Source organism: Zalophus californianus, chromosome 7, assembly GCF_009762305.2.
Source record: "Zalophus californianus isolate mZalCal1 chromosome 7, mZalCal1.pri.v2, whole genome shotgun sequence".
Classification (NCBI taxonomy): Eukaryota; Metazoa; Chordata; class Mammalia; order Carnivora; family Otariidae; genus Zalophus; species Zalophus californianus.
This window is the reverse complement of record NC_045601.1, coordinates 35,583,343-35,608,099: the sequence shown is the minus strand read 5'-3', so window position 1 is coordinate 35,608,099 and position 24,757 is coordinate 35,583,343. Positions and strand designations below refer to the sequence as shown.

Sequence of the window (24,757 nt, the reverse complement as noted above, 5' to 3'; positions counted from 1 at the left end):
CCAGCCACGTCACCTTGGGCCAGGGAAAAGAAGAGAAATAATATTTATTCAGCATCAACTACATATAGATACTAGCAGATACGACACAAACATTTCCTTTCCTGGTACAACAAAATTAAGAGAGAGATCTTATTATTCCTAATGTACTGATGGGAAAATGGAAGCTCAGAAAGATTATTATGTCATAACCAAATAGCAAGCAATAGAACCTGGACTTGAATTCAGGTTACTCTGGTTCTTGTATCAGTTTACCTACTTTTACTTTTACATTATTTTATTTGTAAAATGAAAGGTTAAATTAGAGATAATCTCAAAGGTCTCTTTTAGATATAATGGAAACTCATTTTGATAATGTTAAGGGTACTATTCTGGTGCTACCACCCAAACAGTTTATATAACATACTGACTTTAGGAACTTCATATGTCAAAATACAAGGAAAACTGAACACAAAGGAACATGTCTTCTATTATGGTATCCCATTTTTATAGTATAACCACATATAGCCAAGTGTCCATTAAAAAAACGGGTAGTACATATTTAAAAGCAGCATAAAGGAAATCTACATAAAAATTATAAATTGCTTTTTTTGACAACCTATATCTCTTTATTCAGTCCACTGGAAGGATTTCTTGGGGCCTGTAGGTGTCTACTTTCTAAACACCAATATAGAACATTTAAAATTCCAAATACCTTTTGGACCACTGCAATTAGTATAGTAAAAAATTGCTCAGCCCACATAAATCAGAGAATTAACACGAAAGCTTGTCCTATTTTTTTAAAACAGAGTCCAGTACAAAGGATTTCCATAAACATTGTGACCAGAGAAACGGGGACTTAGGGTGAGGAATGTGACATATAATAGCAATAGTCAGCTCTTCCCACTGGCTTACTGTCTTCATTGATTTTAGTTTTGAGTAAAAGAGAACAGAAGAAATAGTCACCTCTACCAAGCTAAAGAGACTCTTGTTTCTTGATTTCACTGGTAACGAATCTACCTGAATAATCCAGTTTAATAAGAATCAAAATCAGTTTCTATCACATAAAGCAATATTTCATGGTAACAATTACACTCTTAATAGCCAAGTTAAACTATAAAGCATAAGAAACTATCATCTCCCACTATTGCTACAAAAATCTAAAATTCCAAAGATTTCACATAACACACAGAAAAAGCATAAACAGGAACAATGAAATATTATTACAGTGTTAACCATTAGAAAATGTTTAGTAAGAAAAAGAAATGTTTAGTAAGAAAGGTGATAAGAAAAGCACCAGAAATCATTTCTACATATTGAAAGAGGAGGAAATACAACAGGGTTGGAATTAAACTCAACCCGACCCATTCCATTTCTCCTCATGGAAATGCTTCAAAGGGCCAATTTAGAAACAGCAGAATACATTAACAATAGTTAATTCGAATCATTTCATAAAACATCCCTTTTTTTCTTTTTCATCAATATTATCATTCCTTCCATTTCTTCACTCAAAAACAATTTGAATTTCAAGGTAATTAATAGAAGTTCTCAAGAAAACAAGTTGAGAAAAATCTCATTTATATTTTTAAAAGATTTTGAGTCCTTCTGTGTTGATGGCAGTGTTCTTAACATAAACATACCTTGTCATGTGACACATTCATTCATGATGGGTTACCTCTCTTGAGGTCAAAAAGCTAGGGAAAGTATTTGCTTTTTATATTCTCAACTATATTTTTGCTCTAACTGGACTTCTTAGGAGCATTTTATATTTCTTTTGAATTATATTAAACACATAGAAACAGATCACTTTATCTCTATCATTAGCTGTATGCATATTATAATACCATGTAAGTTCACCTAAATTGACAAGCATTCCAGGGTTTCAGTTTAGAGTAATTCAAACATAAAAACAAAGTAAAAACAAGCATTCTTGGGGAAGAAAAGATTTTGAGTGCTAAACTACACAAAAGTGAATTGTGGTATTGTTTCACCTTATCCTTAATTTTAAGTATTAGTCTCTTAATTCTATTTTCAAGAACTATATGATTTTATTAACACTAGCATATATCCTTTAGCATTGTTTAAATATCATTGTTTTAAGCCACATAAGTCTAAATCAATGGTAGGATTATTTTCAAAAGTCTTTTACAGTTTAAACAAATTCTTATTTTCTTTTTATTTTAATTTTTTATTTCTTTTTAAAGATTTTATTTATTTATTTGAGAGAGAGAATGAGATAGAGAGAGAGACCATGAGAGCGGGGAGGGTCCGAGGGAGAAGCAGACTCATTGCTGAGCAGGGAGCCCGATGCGGGACTCGATCCCGGGACTCCAGGATCATGACCTGAGCCGAAGGCAGTCGCTTAACCAACTGAGCCACCCAGGCGTCCTTATTTTAATTTTTTAAAGATTTTATTTATTTATTTGAGAGAGAGAGTGAGCAAGAGAGAGAGCACATGAGCAGGAGCAGAGGGAGAGGGAGAAGCAGACTCCCCACCGAGCAGAGAGACCAATGCAGGGCTCAATCCCAGGACCCTAGGATCGTGACTTGAGCCAAAGGCAGTTGCTTAACCGACTGAGCCACCCAGGCACCCCAAATTTTTATTTTCTACGTAACTCAGTTATTTTTTAGCCCCGTATAGAGCAAACAATAGAACCTTGAGACAAATTAAATATTCAAATTCTATCTACAATTAATACTGAATTTATTTCCTAAACATTTCAAAGAAGGATTATCTATTTGTTGCAGTAACTACTAATTTAGGGAGCATATTCATATCCTAATAGGCCGGTTCATTACCAACAATTAGATCAAGAATTTCAAATTAACTTTTTCCTTTTTTAAAACTTACTCCTTTCTCACTGAATAACTTTGGTTTCTGGTGAACTTCTAATTGATGCATTCCATACATAGGTATATGTATGGTATAGTGAGCATAGGTATGCTCACTCTCTCTCTCAAATAAATAAATAAAATCTTTAAAAAATTAAAATAAAAAGAAAATAAAAATTTGTTTAAACTGTAAAAGGGACATAGGTATGTCCCACAAAATGTTTCCCTTGTTAGTATTTTTATCAACACAATGATTCTGGGTTAATACCCAACTTAATAGAGATATCTCTCAATACACAGATTTTTGGCCAAAATTTTTTTTCTGAGAAAATATTGTTATTTATTACTCAAAAATTCTATATAGCAAATGAATTAAACTATGCAAAGAAAGAACTGTGAATTACATTCAAATACAGTTAGTAAAACATCAAAATTACATATAAGTATTTGGAAAGCTCAGAGTAACTATAAGTGGCAAGTGTGCAGATATATTGAAAATACAGTAATGTATTCCCTTTGAAGTAACCATAATAAATTTAATCATTTGTTTCATATTAATTGTTTGGATCACAAAACAATGTTTTAAGCATTAACTTTAGCACCTACTTTGAAAATCTATTCTGTACGCTGTGTTTAAGTTACTTTTTAATTAACTGGTCAGGCATTTTGGTTAGCGGTCTCACACATAACAATTTTTCCCATTTAAAATAATAAGAAATTGACTGCTTGTTAGCACTTTCACACAGAATATATGATTTTCAGAAAAAGACTTTTATATTAAGTGGGAGAAGCTTATAACTAATGACGACTTATTATGTGCCAGGGGAAAAGGCAGTTATTTTGTCCTAAAGGAAAAAAACATATGATTGTTTCGGAATACAAAAGAAAACAGTCCAAAGCACAACGTCAATGGCTATAATAAATTGTAACAGTGTGCAGAAAGAAATTTACTTATCCTAGAGTATAATACTTACAAGTAATGAGTCCTGAAAAGAAGCAGTGAACTGTGTTAAAACTTTTGTCAGAGTTGACAAAGTTTTGATAGGCTTTTTTTATAACATTTTTTAAAGCTTTTCATGCCAAATATTACATTAATGCCAGACTGGAATTATGTTTTCTGTTGAAATAATGAATTGATCTTAGTAATTCCAGTCTCCTCTGAACAAGAGGTCATAAAAAATATTCTTAAGTCTCTGAGCAGAGATTCTGTATCTCTCTAGAACAACTTTTTGTGTATTATGTTGATTTTATTATGGTTTTGATTATTAAGAACAAACACAACTTCATTACTTCTGAAAGAGGTAAGTTTTCTTATAACTGTGTTATCTGCTGTTTTATTTTTAAATACTAAATATTAATACAATTAATATATTAATGCAGTTACTGTTATAATAAATATCAATATCAATTAATATTAATATAGTGATAGTATTCCTTGTCCTCAAGTACATATGCTACTATCTTAGTCAAGTGACCAATCTCCTGCAATAACTTTAGATTTTGCCTGCTAAAGATCCTAAATTCAGAAAAATTAAAATGTCAAGAAGTCTTCTCTCATAAACTGTGGAATTTCCTCTAGAGCTTTGGACAACCATAAAGATATGGTCCTTTACCAGATAAGACCGGGGAAATCAAAACTCATTAGGTTTATTTGGTATGCTCTACATATTTTAACTAGCTCAACATCACTGTAAGGGTTACATAGGAAGAGCTTCGAATCAGAAGAGTTCAACATTCTGTACATTTTCTTCAGGTGAATGTTATTAAAATAAAATATGTGCCCAAGATAATACAATTTATAGGAAGAACCTCAGATCTGTTACTACCCTCACTGTCCATATATCCTTACCCTCAAGCAAAACAACAACCAAATCCTCATGAAATCGGTAAGTCCAGTACCCCGGTGGAGAACTGTTCTCTTCTCCACTCAGGTACTATTGGTTACTGTAATAAATTCATCATAGCTACTCAATCTTATTAGCAAGTGGTTTCTGCTTTCTTCTCATACTTTGCCTGAAGGCTCTGCTAAAAGCTACAGGCTCTAGAAATTGGGTCCTCAACTAATGGCCTCAGTGGAATGAAAGGACTAAGGTAGATTCTCCTATAATGACTTCAAGGACTAGCCTCATGGGTAAAGGCTTCAGTGCTGACAACACATATTAGCCAGACCATACCAGGACACAGAGCCAGAATTTCCAGGAATAATGACTTCCTGAAACAGACTATAATCCTGAAATTTGAGAGACAATGAATTAGTTAAGCATAACTTAATGAACCAATGAGGGAAATCTAACTGGAATTATTTATTGGAAGATTATTGGCATATTTTTAATGGTCTTGATCTCTAACCCATATTTTCATAAAACCTGATATGGTATCTTGTTCCCACTGACCATTCATATATTCAGGAATACTTTCTTTATCTAAGTTTCTTTATTGTTTCATGGTAAAGTGATTAACATGGTAAATACAAGAAGAATAGGCTCTTCCTTTTTACTGCAATGTAGTCTGATAAATCGACTGTGTAACCAAAATGTTTAAAGTTTGTGGACTGTTATATTTAAGAATAATGTTTATTAAAACATACATAATAAGCCCCCAAAGTGACAATATGTGGAACCAATGCCTAACAAAACCTTCCCAGTTATCAGGTGTATTAGTTGGTCTAAGTTTATAGGTTCTCTGCTTGAAAAAAAAGACCAATTTCTGACAGGCTAGGGATCCCAGCTGATTTGAGAGACATAGACAGAAATTCATCCACATTTACAGGTACTTCAAGTGATACCTAGTGGAGATGAATAATTTGAGTTTGGTTTAGATTCTGGATAGAAGAGTAAATAAGGGCAATTTTTTAAAAACTTCCAAGTGACAGAAGTTATTAAAAATACAATCCTAGATTTCTAATAACATCCCCAAACAGAAGTTAATTTTCTTCCTTAACTGGTCATTTAACATCCCATGGCACTAGCTATTAGATATTTTGATCTCACTACAAAATTTATATTTGTTAATAAACACTTCTTGTTGTACCTATGTAAATGAATCGACCAAAAAAGGAAGAGGAAGAGGAAGTGGAGGAAGAGGAGAAGAAAGGAAAGAAAAATCATCTTTTCTGTTGTTCTTTTTCACAAGAATTTATCACTGGAGAGTATTTATGATTTTAAGAGGAAAACAGAGGGAGAAAAGGACAAACCTTGGAAGTAGGCAAAAAAATAACTGCTTATCCTTCACTCTAAGAGCATGTACCTTTGTCTGAGTCTACTATTCACTACTGATTAAGATAATTTATAAATCTGTAAGAGATGTTAATTTGTAGAAAGTTCATAGTAATACAAATGATACTTATCTAGTAGAGAAGCAAAGACTTCTGTTTATAGTAAAGATAACCGTCAGGGTTTCAGATTAATTGCCCTGTTGGATATTAATCTATTAGTATAAAACTAGGAGTCTTATCCTAGCATTCTTTCTTTCAGTGAATTATGAATGCTTCCCTTGTTTCTATAGCCTTTTGAACCAGTTATCCTATACTGCTGGTTCCTTCATTAATAAATTAAGTATATCTTTAGCATGCATTCATCCAGTGTATGTAACACTTCACTCATTTTTAGGTTCTGAGTTTTTTATAAAGTATATTACCTTATTTCTTCTATGTCATAAAAATCAAGGGCAAAACAGGAGACAATTAAAGAAAAAACTCTCAACAGTAACATTTACACGTGAGAAAGCTAAAATAAATTTACTGAGGGCATGAAAATTTCCCACTTCTCAAGTTACACATCCAGTAAATGCTTTGAAATCAAGGAAAAACCGACACTAGGCTGACAATGCATTAGAAAATGTCATGCCGGGGCAGAAATCATCTAATAATGCACATCTCGGGGTGTCTCAGTGGCTCAGTCGTTAAGCGTCTGCCTTCAGCTCAGGTCATGATCCCAGGGCCCTGAGATCGAGCCCCGCATCGGGCTCCCTGCTCCGCGGGAAGCCTGCTTCTCCCTCTCCCATTCCCCCTGCTTCTGTTCCCTCTCTCGCTGTGTCTGTCAAATAAATAAATAAAATCTTAAAAAAAAAAAAAATGTCATGTTGCTCTAATAAATGCTTTATTCAACCATTCTTCTAAATTCCACAGCTTCAAAATTCTACTACCTACATATCCATCTTACTGTATCTACATTGACTAGTTCTGTTCAGGCGCTATTGTTTACCTACGTAATATCCACCCCATTCTTACCCCATTACAATCTGGCCAGCCAGGTGCCTCAGGGGAAGCTGGAGCTGACTTCAGCCTCATCTCCAACTGGTGGAGGCGGATGGGTCTGGAAGTATAAGCCAATCACACCTTATTGTCCCCATCACTCATTGTTTTAGGCATGGATCTGTGACATAATTTTGACCAATTAGACAAAAAGATAAATCTATTGATGGGCACCTCAGAAAAGTTCTTTATGTTTATCAAAAAAACCAAAAAACTAGACATAATGAAGATACAACCTGTTTTTCTTCATTTCTGAAGTTAATACCTAAAATAGTTGCAGATCTGACACCCATGAAGGGAGCTAGCCTGAAGAGATGAAAAAGATGACCTATCAAAATGGAGGAGCAGATAGACAAATCCAACAAAGCACCTTTCCTTATTGTTTAGAGACATTTTAAGTTGGGCTCTTCATTACCTGGAGCTGAAGAAAGAATAAGAGATAAACTTTGACCATACTTCCAAGTCAGCCCTATAGCTGACTGCAGTCTCTAAAGAAGGATCTCTACTTATACTTGTTTATATAGACTTCAAAAGTTGGATCTCTCCCTCCTCTATTTCTACATACTTGGATTCCTAACCTTGACTTTTCCAAGGCATGAAACCTCCGGCAATTTACTTCACCTCTCTGAACCTCATTTCCTTCATCTATAGAGTGAGGTTAATACGTACTCAAAGGGCTTTTATAAAAATTAAGTGAATTTTCATTGGTGGCTCAGTCAGTTGAGCGTCTGCCTTTGGGTCAGGTCATGATCTCAGGGTCCTGGGATGGAGCTCCACATGGGGCTCCCAGTTCAGTGGGGAATCTGTTGTTCCCTCTGCTTTCCCACAACCCCCACCCTCAGCTCACTCTCTCTCTCTCTCTCTCAAATAAATAAAATCTTTAAAAAATAATAAAAAGTAAATAAAATAAATTAAACAAAATAAATAAAAATTAAGTGAAATGCCAGATTTAAAAAAATGCCTGAGATTAGATAAAAGTGGTCAGGAAAGCATCTAACCTGGCTTGGATAAAAATCATACACTCAAAACGTAACTTTTGAATAGCCAAATGGACACTCCACTTTCCTACTTGATTCACCAACTATCTAACAACAGGGGTAAAGGAGAGGGTACAGAAATATATGAAATGAAATTTGTAGAACTGTTCTATTTAATTTTATTCTCATCAACCTCAAGAAGCACATCAGCCTCTCTCTAATCTATGTCCCTAGGTGAATCTATGTCCCTAGGTGAAGAGTTCATGATGCTGTTGGCATTTATAAGTTGTCATGCACTCCAAGTATAGAAAACGTTCATTTTTTGTTGAGAGATATTTCCCGATCAGTAACTTGCTCTTCGAGGGAGGGGGAAGATGTCTGTACAACATACCGTAGTACTGTCAGCAGAAATTAGGTTTGAAAACTGACAACCTTCCAAGATTTAAAAAGCATCTTTTTATGTAATGACAAGTCCATAAGCATAGCTCTACATTTTTTACAATATCAACTGTGAGATAAGCAACATCACATATTTTTTTAAATAATCTCTAATTTAATCACTTATCTTTTGTTTTTTTTTGTATATTTTTCTTTTCTTAGCATTCTTCTTGTGTTTGAAAGATAATAAGCCTTTAAACTGAGACTAAGAGAATTTCTTAGCCACCAAGAGGCAAGGCAGCTTTTGGAGAGGAAAAGTATAAGGTCATCACGACACTTTCGGTCACACTCCCCCCAAGGAAAAGTAATTTTGTTTCTTTCGACTATGTATTGATTTTAAGGTACACCTTAAAGGTACCTGTATAGTCTTTGAAATTACTCTGTATTCTTATCCTAATTCATTTAAGAGGCTGAAAGTTCTCTAGCCCTGACACCAGCATTAATTTTTTTCTTTCTTTTCTTTTTTCTTTTTTTTTTTATACTAGCCTGTTTTTTTCCACTGAGATATATTGGGACCTATCTAGCTTAGATACATTATGTACCTGAAATATCAGGAAAATATTCCTGTCTCAGCATGCCATTTCTGTCCACAGTAATTTAGACATTCTTCATGCTGCATTTATGTCCACAAGGGTAATAGTCCTTACATTAAAAACCAGCCTTCAAGAAGCGTTTCACCCTTCATGAAGTCCATTACCACCTTTCTCTCTCTGACCCTGAACTGCCTCCAACTCCCACTGTTTTTAATAAGCAACTCAAATGTGGTAAACTGTCTTCTCTGTGCTGAGGGCAAAAGCACCAACAGATACATGATAACATGGTTTGGAAAAACACACTGAAATAAGCCCATAATTCTAGTCCTAAAATACCCCACTGCAAACAAAGTCTTAAAATTATTTTCCAACCCTAAACTTTAGTCTGATTCCTGTAGTCCATGAATTTTTCTTCTACCATATGTGCTCTAATGACACAGCAGATAATATATGTGTTTCCAAAGGTCTGCTTAGACAGACATGCGGCAAGTGTTCATCAAATAACTAAAAATAACATACAGGTAAATCAAATAGAGGACAAAGTATCTCCCTACGGGTTGAGAGTCTCATGTAGGAAACCCTAAAGCTCAGCCACAATTCCAAACAAGTCTCAGAGTCCATTTCATGCAAAGATTAAGAGAGAATCATTTACAGCTTTTAAATTTTAGAAATGGTATTTTAAATGAAATAGTAAAAAAATCAAAACTGATACCCCATCAGAGTGGATTTAAATGTCCATGAGCAACTGAAGGAAACGTATCAACTACACTGCAATTACAAAACAGGATAATACTGTGGCAAGAGTAATTTTGGTATTAGACAGATGAACCTAAGTGCAAATCCCATCCCTGGGGGGGTGGGGGGGGGGGGCTTTAAGCAAGTTATGCACTCTACTTATCTCTAAAATGTCACTAATTTGTAGGGCTCATGTGAGGATTAAGAAAATGTATCATGTCCCTGGTATAGTAAAACCCAGTAAGCCACCAATAGTAAGTACCTTCATCTCTGCACATTTCATGTTGAATGTGCACCAAACCATTGTCTTCAAAGTGTCCCTCGGAGACTTCTGTCTCTGTGTTTTCACAGAAGCCATCTGGATGGAGCTGGGGTAGTGGAAAAGAAGGGGGTAGGGGTAGGGATGTAGGGAGTACAAAGCGAACAGGTTCTAGGACCATTAGCTCCTTGCGGCTGATTTTACATACGTGAGTACTGGGAAATATTATTTTCATAAAAAGAATTCTATTATTTAAAAGAAAACCTGAAAATCACTGAATGATGCATCATGGCCTTACAGTTTAAAACTTGTCAAGTTTTCAGGCTCTGTCACCTTCTTAGAATCTAATGCCCATACCCACTACTTAGAAGTTTTCTCATCTGTGTTAATGAACTTCCTCCCTCTCCTCCCTGTCTCTCTGTCCTTTGTCCCCCTCTACCACCCATCTCTCAATTCTCCTTAAGACAGCTGCATAGGTACACACACATTATCTTTAGTCATATTAACAGACAATGACAACTAGACTACAAAAAGAAAATAAACCAACATTTTGGCCTGATTTGCTCTATCCTCTAACACAAACAAAACTGGCCACAATACTGAAACTTAATATCTCTATTTACCAACACTATACACCACTTTATTCTACCATCTCTGCCATGTTTTGACTCTGGTAAATTTGCTGTCGCATAATTCTGTTCATTCAGATGTGTGAGATTTTTGGCAGCTATGACCTTTGTAGAAACATGTGTCTTATTATCAATTGTCCATAATAGAGTGATGAAAAGATTAGGCAAGGTAAGGCACTCATTTTAATGACTGATTAAGGTTCCTAGAGAGACAGACTCATAGGTTAGAAATGGTAAGTCAATGCAAAAACTCCCTTGAAATTTCTCCTGAGGTATAACAAAACGTGATTATACTGCATACATAAAAGCACTGTTTAGTAAATTATATTCTTATAAAACTAAGACACTATTGGGGTGCCTGGGTGGCTCAGTCAGTTCTAAGCGTCTGCCTTCAGCTCAGGGTCCTGGGATCGAGCCCCATATAGAGCTCCCTGCTCAGCCAGGAACCTGCTTCTCCCTCTCCCTCTGCCCCTCTCCCCTGCTTGTGCTCTCTCTCTCAAATAAATATTTTAAATTAATAAAATAAAATAAAATAAAATAAATAAATAAAACTAAGACACTATCATCTTAACATAGAAAACTTAGCTGGAATTGTATAACGTATAAAATGTTATCATATGAATCAAACTGTGGAACCCAATGTTTTATTTGACTTTTAAACATCACACTATCAGGGCGCCTGGGTGGCTCAGTCGTTAAGCGTCTGCCTTCGGCTCAGGTCATGATCCCGGGGTCCTGGGATCGAGCCCCACATCAGGCTCTCTGCTCCACGGGAAGCCTGCTTCTCCCTCTCCCACTCCCCCTGCTTGTGTCCCTTCTCTCACTGAGTCTCTCTCTGTCAAATAAATAAATCTTTAAAAAAATAAAAAATAAAAAAATAAACATCACACTATCAGAAGAAAGCCAGGCACAAAATCATGTGACTCATGCACACTCCCTACTGAATACACAAACATACTTAGTCCCTCCAAATAAATATTTGAAGAAGGCAACCTTTATTTTAACAACCTGGCTAATAATTCATGTTTAAACTCTGGGATGAAAAAAAAAGAAAAAAGGATACACAATTCTAAATGTAAGGAATTAATATAAAGACACGTTTCTTAACAGCATCGTTCATTCCTCATCCTTCTCTATGTAATGCTATTTGGTCTCTATGTTTTAGTTTGGGGGCTTGACGGGGGCCAGAACCGAGATCTAGTAGGTTCTTAAACTATTGAATCACACCTCACTAGGTTTTATAACAAAGGAGGAATGGTTTCTTACTTCAATCTTCAGATTAATTGAATGACAGAGGGCTTTATCTTTTACTGTATACATAGCATGTATGCATTTTATGAAAGGAAGTCTGTAGAGTGATTTACATTATTATTAGTGAAAAGTACTAGCCCGAAGGTGGGATACAATGTAGTCATAATTTTAAATACTATCAAATGGGTACTCTAGAGATTCTAAACTAAAATTCAATTAGTCATTTTACAAAAAGCTGTTAAATAAAAAAAAACAGTTATAATTATAGTAGATGACAAATGTATTGAGATCTCAATCATGATCCCCAATCTCAGATCTAGGACAGAACGTATAGTATAAAATGGTCAAGTGAGTTTGTTTCATGAGGTCATAAGCATAAAAGAATATCTGACAAACAAGGTCACAGACACAGATGTATTTGAGATCAAAGAATAATTTCTAGTTCCATATTAGATTGAGATTAATTTGACTTGCAAAAGATAAGAGAGAGAGAGAGAAAAAAAACCTAAAGGGAGTTCCTTCTTGGTAGTATGAATAACATTTAAAATTATATTTGAAATAAATAGGTAAAATCATTTATAAAGGCAAAAGCCAAATATTAATAATTATGTGTTAAAATCTGAACTGAATATCATGTTCCAGAAATGGGGTATTTGTTTTATTCAATTAAATTTTTAGCAAGAGAAAGAAAAACCTTTTTTGTTTAATCCTTGACCAAAGTATTTTAAAAAAAATTATATAAGTTGACATTTTTGCCTAAATAAAATGAAATAGTGTCTTGGGAAATCGAAGAAGAAAAATACAGTTTATGTTCATGGAGAACTTAGAGTTTAGAGGAGAGAATGACATATACAAAGATGATACTATAACAGCTACAACTGAAATATGTACCAAGTACAGTGGAAAACGTTCAGAAATGAGGACAGAAGAAATATGAGAGTTCCAATATGAGATTCTTCCATCAGAAAAATCTTTCTAACATGGATGGAACTTGAATAGACACAGTAAGAATGGGTAAGAGCTTGGTGAGTGGATAAGTGGACAGAGAACTGTCGAAGCAAAGGGAAGAGAACATACAAAGGCTCAGAGATGCTGAGACCATAGTATCTTTGAATGTCAGGGCATGGATCCAGAATGATGGAAAAGAGTTGGAGCCCATTTGAGATGTCCTATGATACATCTTGTATTTTAATCGGTAACATTTTTTATTATTTGTTTAATTTTCCCACAGCATCTCTGTGAGCACTGGCTTTATTTTGCTTTATTTTCTGCCACTTTTTATTAATAAATAAGATATGTAGAGAAAAGTACCAAGCTCACAATGATATAGCTCAGTGATTTTTCAGTTCAGGCACACGCGTGAAAACACCATCCAGACAGGAAATACAGTACTACCCAACCAGAAGCCCCCCAGGCTATCTTTCAAGCACTAGTGATCTCTCATCCCTGGCAGCCCCTCCTGCAAGCAATACCCTGACTTCTAACATCACTAACAGTTTTACCTGTCTTTGAAATTTATATAAATGAAATAGGGTACATATTCTTTTATGTCCACTTTCTTTCCCTCAAGGTGATGTTTGTGAAATTCATCCGCATCACATATGACGATAGATAATTTGTGTACCTTGCTGTGTACTATGCCCTTATATGAATGCACCACCATAAATGCAAATTTATCCATTGCACTGTTAACAGATATCCTTGCATTGTTTTCAGTTCGAGCCTATTATGAGCACTGGTGCATTCCTGCACATGTCATTTGGAGAACATATGTACTCAGTTCTAAGCGGGTTTACACCCAAGAATGGATTTACTGGGTCATTAGGTTATGCAACGTGCTTGTATGGATTCATAGTCCGACCAGGAGTGTATGAGACTTGCTCTATACTCTTACAAAACCTGAAATTTTGATTCTCATCTTTCTGCTGAGTGTGTAGTAGTTTCTCATTGTGATTTTAGTCCACATATCCTTAGTGACTGAGTTGGGGAGGTGCTCCTATTTTCCTATGATTTTTAGCCATTATCCTAATACTAAATGGCGTAACTTAATTCTTTCACGTGCTATTTTTAACGCACTTAGCAGGCCTTTCAGTCACCATCATTGTCACCTGACCAAGGGAGTGTGGGGGCTAGGAACTGCTGAAGAGCATTTTAAACAATTATTGACAGCAATATATCTTCAAGAAGTAATTTTCTCCTCTCCTCTTGTCTTCTACCATCTTCATTCCTCTACTCTCCTGATCTATTTGTCCACCCTAACTGCCTTCTTCCCTTCTGTATTTCCAGTCCAAAAAGCTCAATAAATAGAAGGCAATTAACAATGTCCAAGTTCTGTCTCGGGAGTTCAATAGATCAGTAACAAGTTTACATCTGAGACCCAGCCTTCTTACTTTAGGGCTGCCAAAGGTTTGAGGGTTTGGGTTGGTTGGTTGGTGGGTTTTATAAATGAAACAAGTCAGCATGCCTGACTATTTATTTGAAAATAAATGGATCATTCATAAAATTTAAACAGGATAAATATTAAATATCTCCTTTTTGTTATAAATCATGAACAATGTGGGCACCTGGGAGGCTCAGTTGGTTACGCGACCGCCTTCGGCTCAGGTCATGACCCCGGAGTCCCGGGATCAAGTCCCGCGTCGGGCTCCCTGCTCGGCAGGGAGTCTGCTTCTCCCTCTGACCCTCCTCCCTCTCGTGCTCTCTCTCTCTCTCATTCTTTCTCTCAAATAAATAAATAAAATCTTTTTTAAAAATAAATAAATAAATAAATAACTCATGAACAATGTTTTAAAGAAATATCAGAAGCATTTTAAAGAAATATCAGAAGGAAAATGGTATCTATTGTAAAAAGAGAACAATAAAAGAAGATATATACAAGGGTGCTTTCTTTCACTTTCCCTAAAGACCAAATACAAGTCACACTTGGCAAAACTAAAGTAGCCATGACCTTTTCCCTCCTCTGCATGATTAATTACTTCATGTCCTATTAATTGGAAGATGTGGCTGAATTTCAAACACTTTCATTTTCTGTGCATATCATCCTGTACTGTAACCACCGATTAAGCTGTTCATCAGCGGTGAGCCAACAAGGTCATCTGAGCAGTATCTCTTCAGCTATTCATTATCCATCTTCAATGGTAATTAACAATGGTAACATTTCCATAAATCAACATCTTTCTGATTATTCTCTGATGATAAACAGTCAAAATGTGTGCATCCCAGCTCCCCTTTTAATTTTATATATATAAAAAAAATTCTATATACCACAGAGAAAGCACAGGTGAAATACTGCAGGAGTTTCTTCAATTAAAGTGTATGCAGAAAATAAGGTTATGTACCTTTGAAAGAGAAATACAAACCTATGCAGAAAACTAAATGGTTCTGTTGGCAACACAGGGGGCAAACATAAGAAGCAAAGGGCATCAGCCACCTAGTATCAATTTATTCCTCTGGCAAGAAAACACAGCTCAGTTCAGCTTCAAAGATAACCATTTGCCTACTTAACCATGGAAGGTGACAATTTAAAACAGAAAGCAGATTTAATTCACCTTACTCTCAAAACACACATTACAGGGCGGACCAATAAGAACTTGTCAAAGAATATAGTTACTATATTCTTTTCCAGACCATAATTTGGAAATGTAATTTTTAGGTTTAGTTTTGTTTATTTTGTGTACTAGTGATGCACTGTTGCTTATTGTTGAGGTTTTAAGCTTTTTGGCTCTATATATCAGATTAGTTAGTAAATTCAGAAGCTTTTTGGCTCTATGTATCAGATAAGTTAAATTCAGAAATGTTATTTCTTCCTTGGTTCACTTGAATTGACATTTTCATCTCCAAAGGCTAGTCTAAAATTGTCATTTCTAAAATTCACTCACTACAGGAAGGTCTTTCTGAATTTGCAGAAAATTAATTATAAAGTATTTTTAAAATATCATAATAAAAGTACTGAAAACAAGTTAAAACTTAATTAGCAACAGGTAATCAGCTTATCAATTACATATGATTATATATAATAATTACATAATGATTATATACTACTACATGGCATATTAATATATTATACTGTTAAAAATTACATTGTATATCATTATATATACATGACTATATGTAATATATAGTTATAAGCTGTATTTATTTCTAAATATTGGAAAGAAAATAGTTCATGCTTTTTAATATTATATTTTAATATTCCTGTTGACATTTTCAATTTTTACAATAGTTATTGTTAAATATACACACACACACACACACGAGATCTGTATATATATATATATATATATAGAGAGAGAGAGAGAGAGAGAGAGATCTGTGTGTATATATATATATATATATATATATATATATACAGGGTTTGGAATTAGTCCCAAATTAATATGTAGAACTAAAGGCACTTATATTTAGTCTGTACCATTAGTCTAGTACTAGACTAATACTAATTAGTACTAACTTAGTCTAGCACTAATAAATGATAGCATTATAAAATGGTATGTCTATATTGCTATAGTAAGAGAAGTAAGAGAAAACACAAGTCAAAGTGGCTTAACCAGTAAGAAGATGTATTATATCACAAAACCAGAAATCAAAGGATATATCAAGGTCTAGATAAAGAATGAACAGGGCTCAGCACTATTTACCTAAAATTTACCCAGAAAAGACCTCCTTCTCCCTTTGACAATTTTGTCTCCAGGCTGCCTCTTCTCAGAGCCACTTGCATGCTTGACAGCAGAGCCACAATGAGGTAAGTCTTCTCCCCATCACAGAATATAAATCTTTCCTTTCGGTCTGATTGGACTAAACCCACATCATTTAACTGAATAGGCACTAAGTAAGTTGATTTTACATTTTAGATTATTTTAAAATGATTTTGTTATGTTTTTATGGGGTTTTTTTTCTTGTTTTTGTTTCCATTTTGCGTTTTTATTAAATAGGAAAAAAACAAACAAACAAACCCCAGATGCGCCTGGGTGTCTCAGTCAGTTGGGCGTCTGCCTTTGGTTCAGGTCCTGATCTTGGGGGACCAGGGTTTGAGCCCCAAGTCAGGCTCCCTGCTCAGCGGGGAGCCTGTTCCTCCCTCTGCCTCTGCCTCTCTCCCCTGCTCATGCTCTCTCTCTCTGTCTCAAATAAATAAATAAAATTCTTAAAAATAAAAAAAACCACAAATACTTATACTTTTCCAGTCAAAGATAACAAAAACATAGTGAGCATTCTTGAAGAATACAGGATTATAGAAAAGTTACTGAGGGAAAAGCAAAGACAACAATAAGGCTTTTAGATGTGGTCAAGTAGCTTGCCCACAGTAGTTTACTGTAACAAATGATTGTGTTACACCTAAAGTAAGAAAATGATACATATTCCAAAGCCATTCCCCCAACACTGGGTAAACAGAATGATTCTCACCTTGAGGCATCTCAGGTGGCAGATAATGAGGTTCTTGGGCACTAACATGTACCCATTCGAAGTCATCATATAGATCCTGGTGGTAATCACAGGTCCCTGGACCATCATCAAAAGTACAGCCACCTAAAAGAAGAAGAGAAAGATTACTGTTACATTCTACATAGATTTGCTAAAATTGAGAATGTGCTAGAGAAGGAAAGATTATATTGAATAGGTAATCGGCACTCTTAATAATAATTGGTACTCCTGTGTTTGACTGTTCTCGTTAAATTCTGTTTGAATCAGAAACCACTTTGAGCCTCAGAAGGAAGGCTGAGGCACAGATTTTGAAAGATTAAAAATAGTAAAAGAGTGAAGCTTTCCTGAAATACACATACACATACCATCTAAAATCTAAATAGATTTTAGTAACTTCAGTGTGGAGAAGGGAAAGAGAAAAAATTGTCTTTTTTTCATAATGCAAGTTCAAAAAGGTGAAGTTAATATTTAAATCTTACCAAATTCCTTTCTTGAAAAGAACATTTGAAATAGCAAATGAAACATATAAAGCTTTATAGGGTCTAAAAGTGTTTGAGGTCCGTGACACATTCTTCCATACTTTATTTAGATTACTTTCATACACACTTATGACTTACAAGGAGGGAAAAAACCAAAACGTAAAACTGATCAGATTAGCCTATAATCACTCTCACCACTTCCACTTTATTTAATAACTTTTTTTTTTTTTTTTAATAAATGGAGGTAGCCTTTCCCCTTTATATCAGTCATTTTTCCTGGGTTTTTTTCCAGGAGTAATTTTATGGCAGAAGTAGAATGATTACTTTTGCTTCTCAACCTACATATACAGGTACACAAAACTCAACATACTTAGTTTTATTCAGTTCATGAAAATAAGAACAGGCCTGTATGTCTAATCTTGAAAGAAAATGGATTAGAACTAATGAAAATTCAGCAGCGGGTTTAATGAGAAAAACCAATAACCTGTCTCCTTTCAAGTAAGTTATTTGTTTAGTTTCCATGGGGATCTTTGTGAAGAAATTCAGTGAATTATCTGACCAAACAGCAAACTATGGAGTGGTAAACTTCTGGCCTATAAATTCGTCTCTGTAAACAAGGAATTCATTTTTTTAAACAAAAGTTTGGCAGCTTATATATAAATAAAAATTGCATTCCTCCCATCAATGACAGAGATAAGCAAAGAAGGCAAGATCAGAGCTGTTCAGACGACAGTACGGCCCTAATCGTTTTCGAAAGCAGAATATGTATTTGGGCATCCTTGACTCATTCTTATGACTACATCAATCCTTTAAAATAATCAAACTTAGCAGCTTGAAAGCTTAATAATGTCTTTTAAATATCCTAAAATAGCCTCTTTATAAATACTTTCATGGAAAATGATGTACGTCTTAATTTAAAATTAATCAATGAAAAAAAGGTTGCTAGGAAATGCATCTTCATATAGCAAGGGGAAAGTTTTTCTCAAAATATAATTTGCTATCACAAACCCAAAATGACTTACTGCTTTGTTACCCATGCCTTCAGGGCCCCCAATGCCCCATATAATAGTGTGAATGGTCTCTGTATATAAATTTAAACTACCAATGGAACCTACACTGGCTCATTTGGAAGACAAATGACCTTAACTGCTGCCCTTCATAGCCATTGCTAATTTTAGACTCCAGGATTCTGATTAGCTATAACCACTGGAAGTATCTGTACAAAAGAAGTGGGTCAACCCCTACTATTTGTTGTTGCACATCACTGCCAGATCAGTCAAGAGTTTTGGAAATAGTTACTGGTACACTTGACTTGATTGGTAAGAAAACTTTTAAAAGATTTTTTTTCTACTGCAGCTTATAGTAAATTCTAATCTAAGAGGTACCATATATCTATTTACAACACATAGGGCATATAAATAAATCTCTTATAAAACATTTTTTAATCTTTTTGTATTTTAAATTTCAAGGGTAAGTACTAATACTGTATACTGAATTAAATGACAGGAAATTAAAAAAAAAAAAAATGTTCCTGGCCTGATGAATGGCATAGTGACATAGACAGGCATTTATATGTATAAATACTGTGTGTTATAAAGGATAATAACAGTATGACCAAAGTCACAAGGAACACAAACGACAAATGAACTGGCTACCTACACCAGGGGTGGTTAGAGAAGGCTTCATGTATTTAGGCCTATAAAGATGAGTAAAGATAATACTGGGTCAGAATGGAGATAGGACTAAAATTAGAGAAAAACAAGAGCAAAGGCATGCAACTCTAAAGAAACATGAGATTTGTGGGGATCCCAAATATCCTCAAAAATTTCTGTGTTATGAACATGAAAAGTATGTAGGGGACAAGGCAGAAATAAAACTAAATACGGAAGATTTTAAATATAAAATGCTTAGATTTTATTCTGTAGTTGTATTGAAGACATCAAAAGATTTTATCCAGGAGTAGGGCAAAATTCAAACCATGCCAAAAATAACAGCAACAACAATAATAGTAATAACAACTCTAGTAGTCATGTAGAGTCTAAAGAGGAATGGAGGAAAATGGAGGTGGAGTGTTTGGTTCAACCTTACAATAGATAATACATAACAGATAACAGATAACACGAGATAATATATCTTGAGGTAATCCCATTATATACAATCCCTGTTTACCATTTAAAGCTCACTAGAAAGTCTTATAAACAAAGTCTTCTAACACATAGTCTTCTATACACATGTTCCTGAGTTCAAGACGTCTTCATATATAGCATTAAAATCTACTTAAATGAATTTAATGTTTCTCTGAGCTAGATGGCAGAACAAAAGGAGGCAAGATGTTCAAGAACTTAAGTTAGGTAGAGGGGATGAAAAAGAGGAAGGAAACAGCTTACATTTCAGTTGTTGTATTTGCCACCAGTAAGACTACAATGAGTATCTGCAAATCACGTCAGAGAAACAGCAATCACAAGTTCCTTGACCCTTGGAGGAAATTTGCTTCTGAAGAGCCATTTCAGAGACTGCTAATTCCTCCATACCAATCAATCAACTAAGGGACAGACCTATCACTGCAATGGTCTGCTTCCACTTATGGGGCTTTGCAAACTGTTTACCTGAAGATAAAAATCAAGCTAATTTGGATTTACCTGACTTTCTTTCCATTCCTAAGCTGCTCAATGAAAGGACTGGTACTAAGAAACATTAGTATCCCAATCCCAAAACGATATTGTCTAAACATCCAGCATTTAGACTCTTGAGTGTTTAAACAGATGGTGGTATGGGCGCCTGGGTGGCTCAGTTGGTTAGGCGACTGCCTTTGGCTCAGGTCATGATCCTGGAGTCCCTGGATCGAGTCCCACATTGGGCTCCCTGCTCAGCAGGGAGTCTGCTTCTCCCTCTGACCCTCTTCCCTCTGGTGCTCTCTATCTCTCATTCTCTCTCTCAAATAAATGAATAAAATCTTTAAAAATAAATAAATAAATAAAAATAAACAGATGGTGGTAGACTCTATGAGAGAGCATGGAATAGAAACCCTATCTGTGGAATCCTGAAAGAAAGAATACTATGGGCGCCTGGGTGGCTCAGAGGGTTAAAGCGTCTGCCTTCGGCTCAAGTCATGATCCCAGGGTCCTAGGATCGAGTCCCACAATCAGGCTCCCTGCTCAGTGCAGAGCCTGCTTCTCCCTTTCCCTCTGCCATTTCCTCTGCATGTGCTCTCCGGCTCTATCTCTCTGTCAAATGAGTAAATAAAATCTTAAAAAAAAAAAAGAAAGAAAGAAAGAATACTAATCGCAAATCCTTTCTGACATCAAAGTTTTCAATAAATAAAGTGTTGGGTTAATTTAAAAGTTAAAATGGAGAAAAATAAGTTTCAAAAAATTAAAAATAAATTAAATTTAAAAAATAAAATTTAAAAAAATTGGTGAGAAATACAAAGTCAGTGGGGCCCTGGACAGCTCTGAACATTTTGTAAAGGACATTCTTTTAAAAGATATTGTACTAGGGGTGCCGGGATGGCTCAGTCGGTTAACCGACTGACTCCTGACTTCAGTTCAGGTCATGATCTCAGGGTTCTGTGATTGAGCCCTGAGTCTGGCTTCTTGCCCAGTGGGGAATCTGCTTGAGGATTCTCTTTCCCAATTCGTCTGCCCCTCCCCCCACTGACGTATCCCCGCACGTGCACGCCAGCTCTCTCTTTTTCTCTCTCTCACAAATAAATCTTAAAAAAAAATTTTTTTAATATTGTACTAGGATATTCCACATTCTCCCCTCCAGGGCACTTATGCAGTCTTAATTTCCTGACTGAATACAATAGCAAGAAACATACAGAATTTTCTTTTATGGTTCTTTACTATATACAAAGAACAAGCTTCATTTAGTTGAAAACACAGATTATTTTTCTTTGTATTTCCTTAAATAGTTTGGAATAACAAGGTTTTAAAAAGAGAAACTCTTGGACAAAATATGTTGGCAAATACAATATCCTTAGCACACCTGTTTATGATCTTCAAAAATGGACACATTAATCTTTTCCAATTGTGAATTAAGCTGTGATATACAAATTCACTCATGTAAATGATCATCAACTTTGCAATGATCTTTCTTCCATTAAGAACAAAAAGATTAACATGTTACATTAGGACACATGCAATACTGAATTAAACTAACTTTGAATAGATCATCTTTATCTATGCTAATCAGAAACCATAATATAAGTTTACTGGTATAATCCCCAAAACTCATTACAAAGAGGCCGATACATTTCACCAAAAAATTCAAAAGAACAAAAAAGGAATTTATTACTAAGTATCTTAAATGTAATTCTACCTATGATCTGAGTCAATATATTCTATTCCCAGAAAAAGATTATTGGAAAAAGTGTAAAAATTTATGCTTTTATATAAGGTTCATATTTCTTCTCAAATCTACTGGGTTATCTTAATGGCTTTTTTCTTTGTTTTTCTTTTCAACTCTACAGTTCTAGGAATACTGAAGGTACGAAATAAGAATTAACAAAGCCATGATCAATGTTTAGGTAGTTTACATCTGCTCTAAAAATCAGCAACATTTTTTTCTCAATTTAAGTACTGAAGTTCAAGTAAGAAAAAAAAAATCCAAATAGATGCAAAGTACAAATGCCTTTGGGAGCATAAGTACGAGTCACTGGTCGTAATCCATTGCTCTGATTCAATACTAAAGAGGATCTACTGAAGAAAAATGAGAAGATTCATTTTGCTTAAAAGATAATCACTTCAGATCAAAAAAAAAAAAAAAAAGGCTTTTACCCTGCTAGTAACTAATCAGTATGTGAAAATATTATTTGAGCCTAGCTCCTTCATAAAGGAAAAGAACTTGAAACACATTTGTGGAAATCCAAACCCATCATTTATTGATAGATACAAATGATTCTTAAGGATGAGAGAAGAGCTCATTTCAAATACACCTATAAATTATCTAACTGTTCATCCCTAAAGTTCCGTTTCTGGTCAAGAATATACGTTTAATATATATAAGCCAACATTATTTAGCTAGTAAGACTTCTATTCAAACTATCTTATGATTCAAAGCAAATGCTATACTCCATCTGACTAAGTAATCTTCCTTTAATAAGACTGAATTAGCCAGAATAGAATAATAAACCCAAATTCACTCCCCTCCATCTTTGCAGAAGCAGTATTAAAATATCCTAAACATCAATGGATAAAACTTAAGTAATTCCGGGGCACCTGGGTGGCTCAGTTGATTAAGCATCGGCCTTCGGCTATGGTTATGATCCCAGGGTCCTGGGATCAAGCCCCACATCAGGCTCCCCGCTCAGCAGGGAGCCTGCTTCTCCCTCTCCCTCTGCTGCTCCCCCTGCTTGTGCTCTCTCTCTAATAAGTAAATAAAATCTTAAAAAAAAAAAAAAAACTTAAGCATTTCAAGGAACTGGCACACACCACCACTTACGTGGTAAAAGAGGGACTTTTCTAGACACAGCAAGAAGTAAAGGTTAAACATGTACATAGCTTTGCTATTTTACTTCTTTGAGCTTTAATCTCCATCCCAGTAAAATCAAGACGATAATAGCTACAGTACAGTTAGTTGTGTATTAATGATAATGCATGTAAAGCCCCTAACACTCAACAAGTTTTCTGTTAACAGTAGCCTTATTTTCTCAGGTCCCATTCTTGATAGTTTATTATCTATATATGCTATACAGATGCAAACCTATGCACATATCTAAGTACTAAAGCCTAAATGAGAAACTTACGATTTCCATATAATTTACCCAAAAAGTCTAAATTGTTCCCATAAAGGCAATATTACCATATTACCATCATTAGATATGCTTTCAGCTAGGAAATACCTTCCTTTAGATCAGGGATTTTACAAATTTTATCTGTAAAAAACAAGTTAATAAATATTTTAGGTTTTGCAGGCCATACCACTTCTTTTTATTTTTATTTTTTTTAAAGATTTTATTTATTTATTCAAGACAGAGATAGCATGAGCAGGGGGAGAGGGAGAGGAAGAAGCAGACTCCCCACTCAGCGGAGAGCCCAACACGGTACAGAATCCCAGGGCCCTGAGAGCATGACCTGAGCCGAAGCCAGATGCTTAACCAACTGAACCACTCAAGTACACCCAGGCCATACCATTTCTGTCACAACTATATGTCATTGAAGCAAGAAAGCAGCCACAGAGAATACCCAACAAATGGATATGGCTGTATTCAAATTAAACTTCTATTTACAAAAATGGGTGACAAACTGGATTTGGCCTCTGGGCCATAGTTCAGTAACCCCTGGTTTAGAGCACTCTGATCATAGGTATTCTTTTTTTTTTTTTTAAAGGTTTTTTATTTATTTATTTGAGCGAGAGAGACAGAGAGACAGGGAGAGAAACAGACAGCAACAGAGAGAGCACAAGCCGGAGGAGAGGGAGAAGCAGGCTTCCCACGGAGCAGGGAGCCCAACATGGGGCTTGATCCCAGGACCCTGAGATCATGACCTGAGCCGAAGGCAGATGCTTCATCAACTGAGCCACCCAGGTGCTCCAAGTACTCTTGAAAATTATAGGTAATATATGGTCTGGTTAAAAGCTTACAACCAAGGGTCTTTCGTTTCTGCACCACCTCCATAGGACTCAATTTTTTCCCCATATATCAAGACAAGTAGCAGTGGTCCACAGTCAGGAAACTGAACTGAATGAGTCTGAATGACAAAACCACATCTGAAACCAAATCAGATTATCTGGCTGGGCAAAGAGATTCAAGTCAGAAAGTGAGAATACGGAAATGCTAAAGAAACTCTCAAGGTCCTCTAGTCTGGGTTCCAAACTTTTAAGACTACAAAGGGAAATAAGTATATTTTATATCATGACTCAGTATGTACATGCATACATGCATACAAATATTTATATACATAGTACATGTGACCAATCACATTCATTCAATCATTCACTATCTCATTCTATGGATCACTAATCCAGTGCTCTTTCTAT

General features: G+C 35.2%; 1 protein-coding gene across 8 annotated transcripts in view; it reads right to left on the bottom strand.

The window, feature by feature from the left end:
- The window catches only part of PTPRK (protein tyrosine phosphatase receptor type K), a 553,961-nt gene that overhangs the window by 406,982 nt on the left and 122,222 nt on the right, over positions 1-24,757 (bottom strand). For all 8 annotated transcript variants that reach the window (XM_027601765.2, XM_027601758.2, XM_027601759.2 and 5 more), the window contains exon 2: positions 17,283-17,405. In XM_027601765.2, the coding sequence (XP_027457566.1) occupies positions 17,283-17,405 (123 nt within the window). The remainder of the gene's footprint in view (positions 1-17,282; positions 17,406-24,757) is intronic.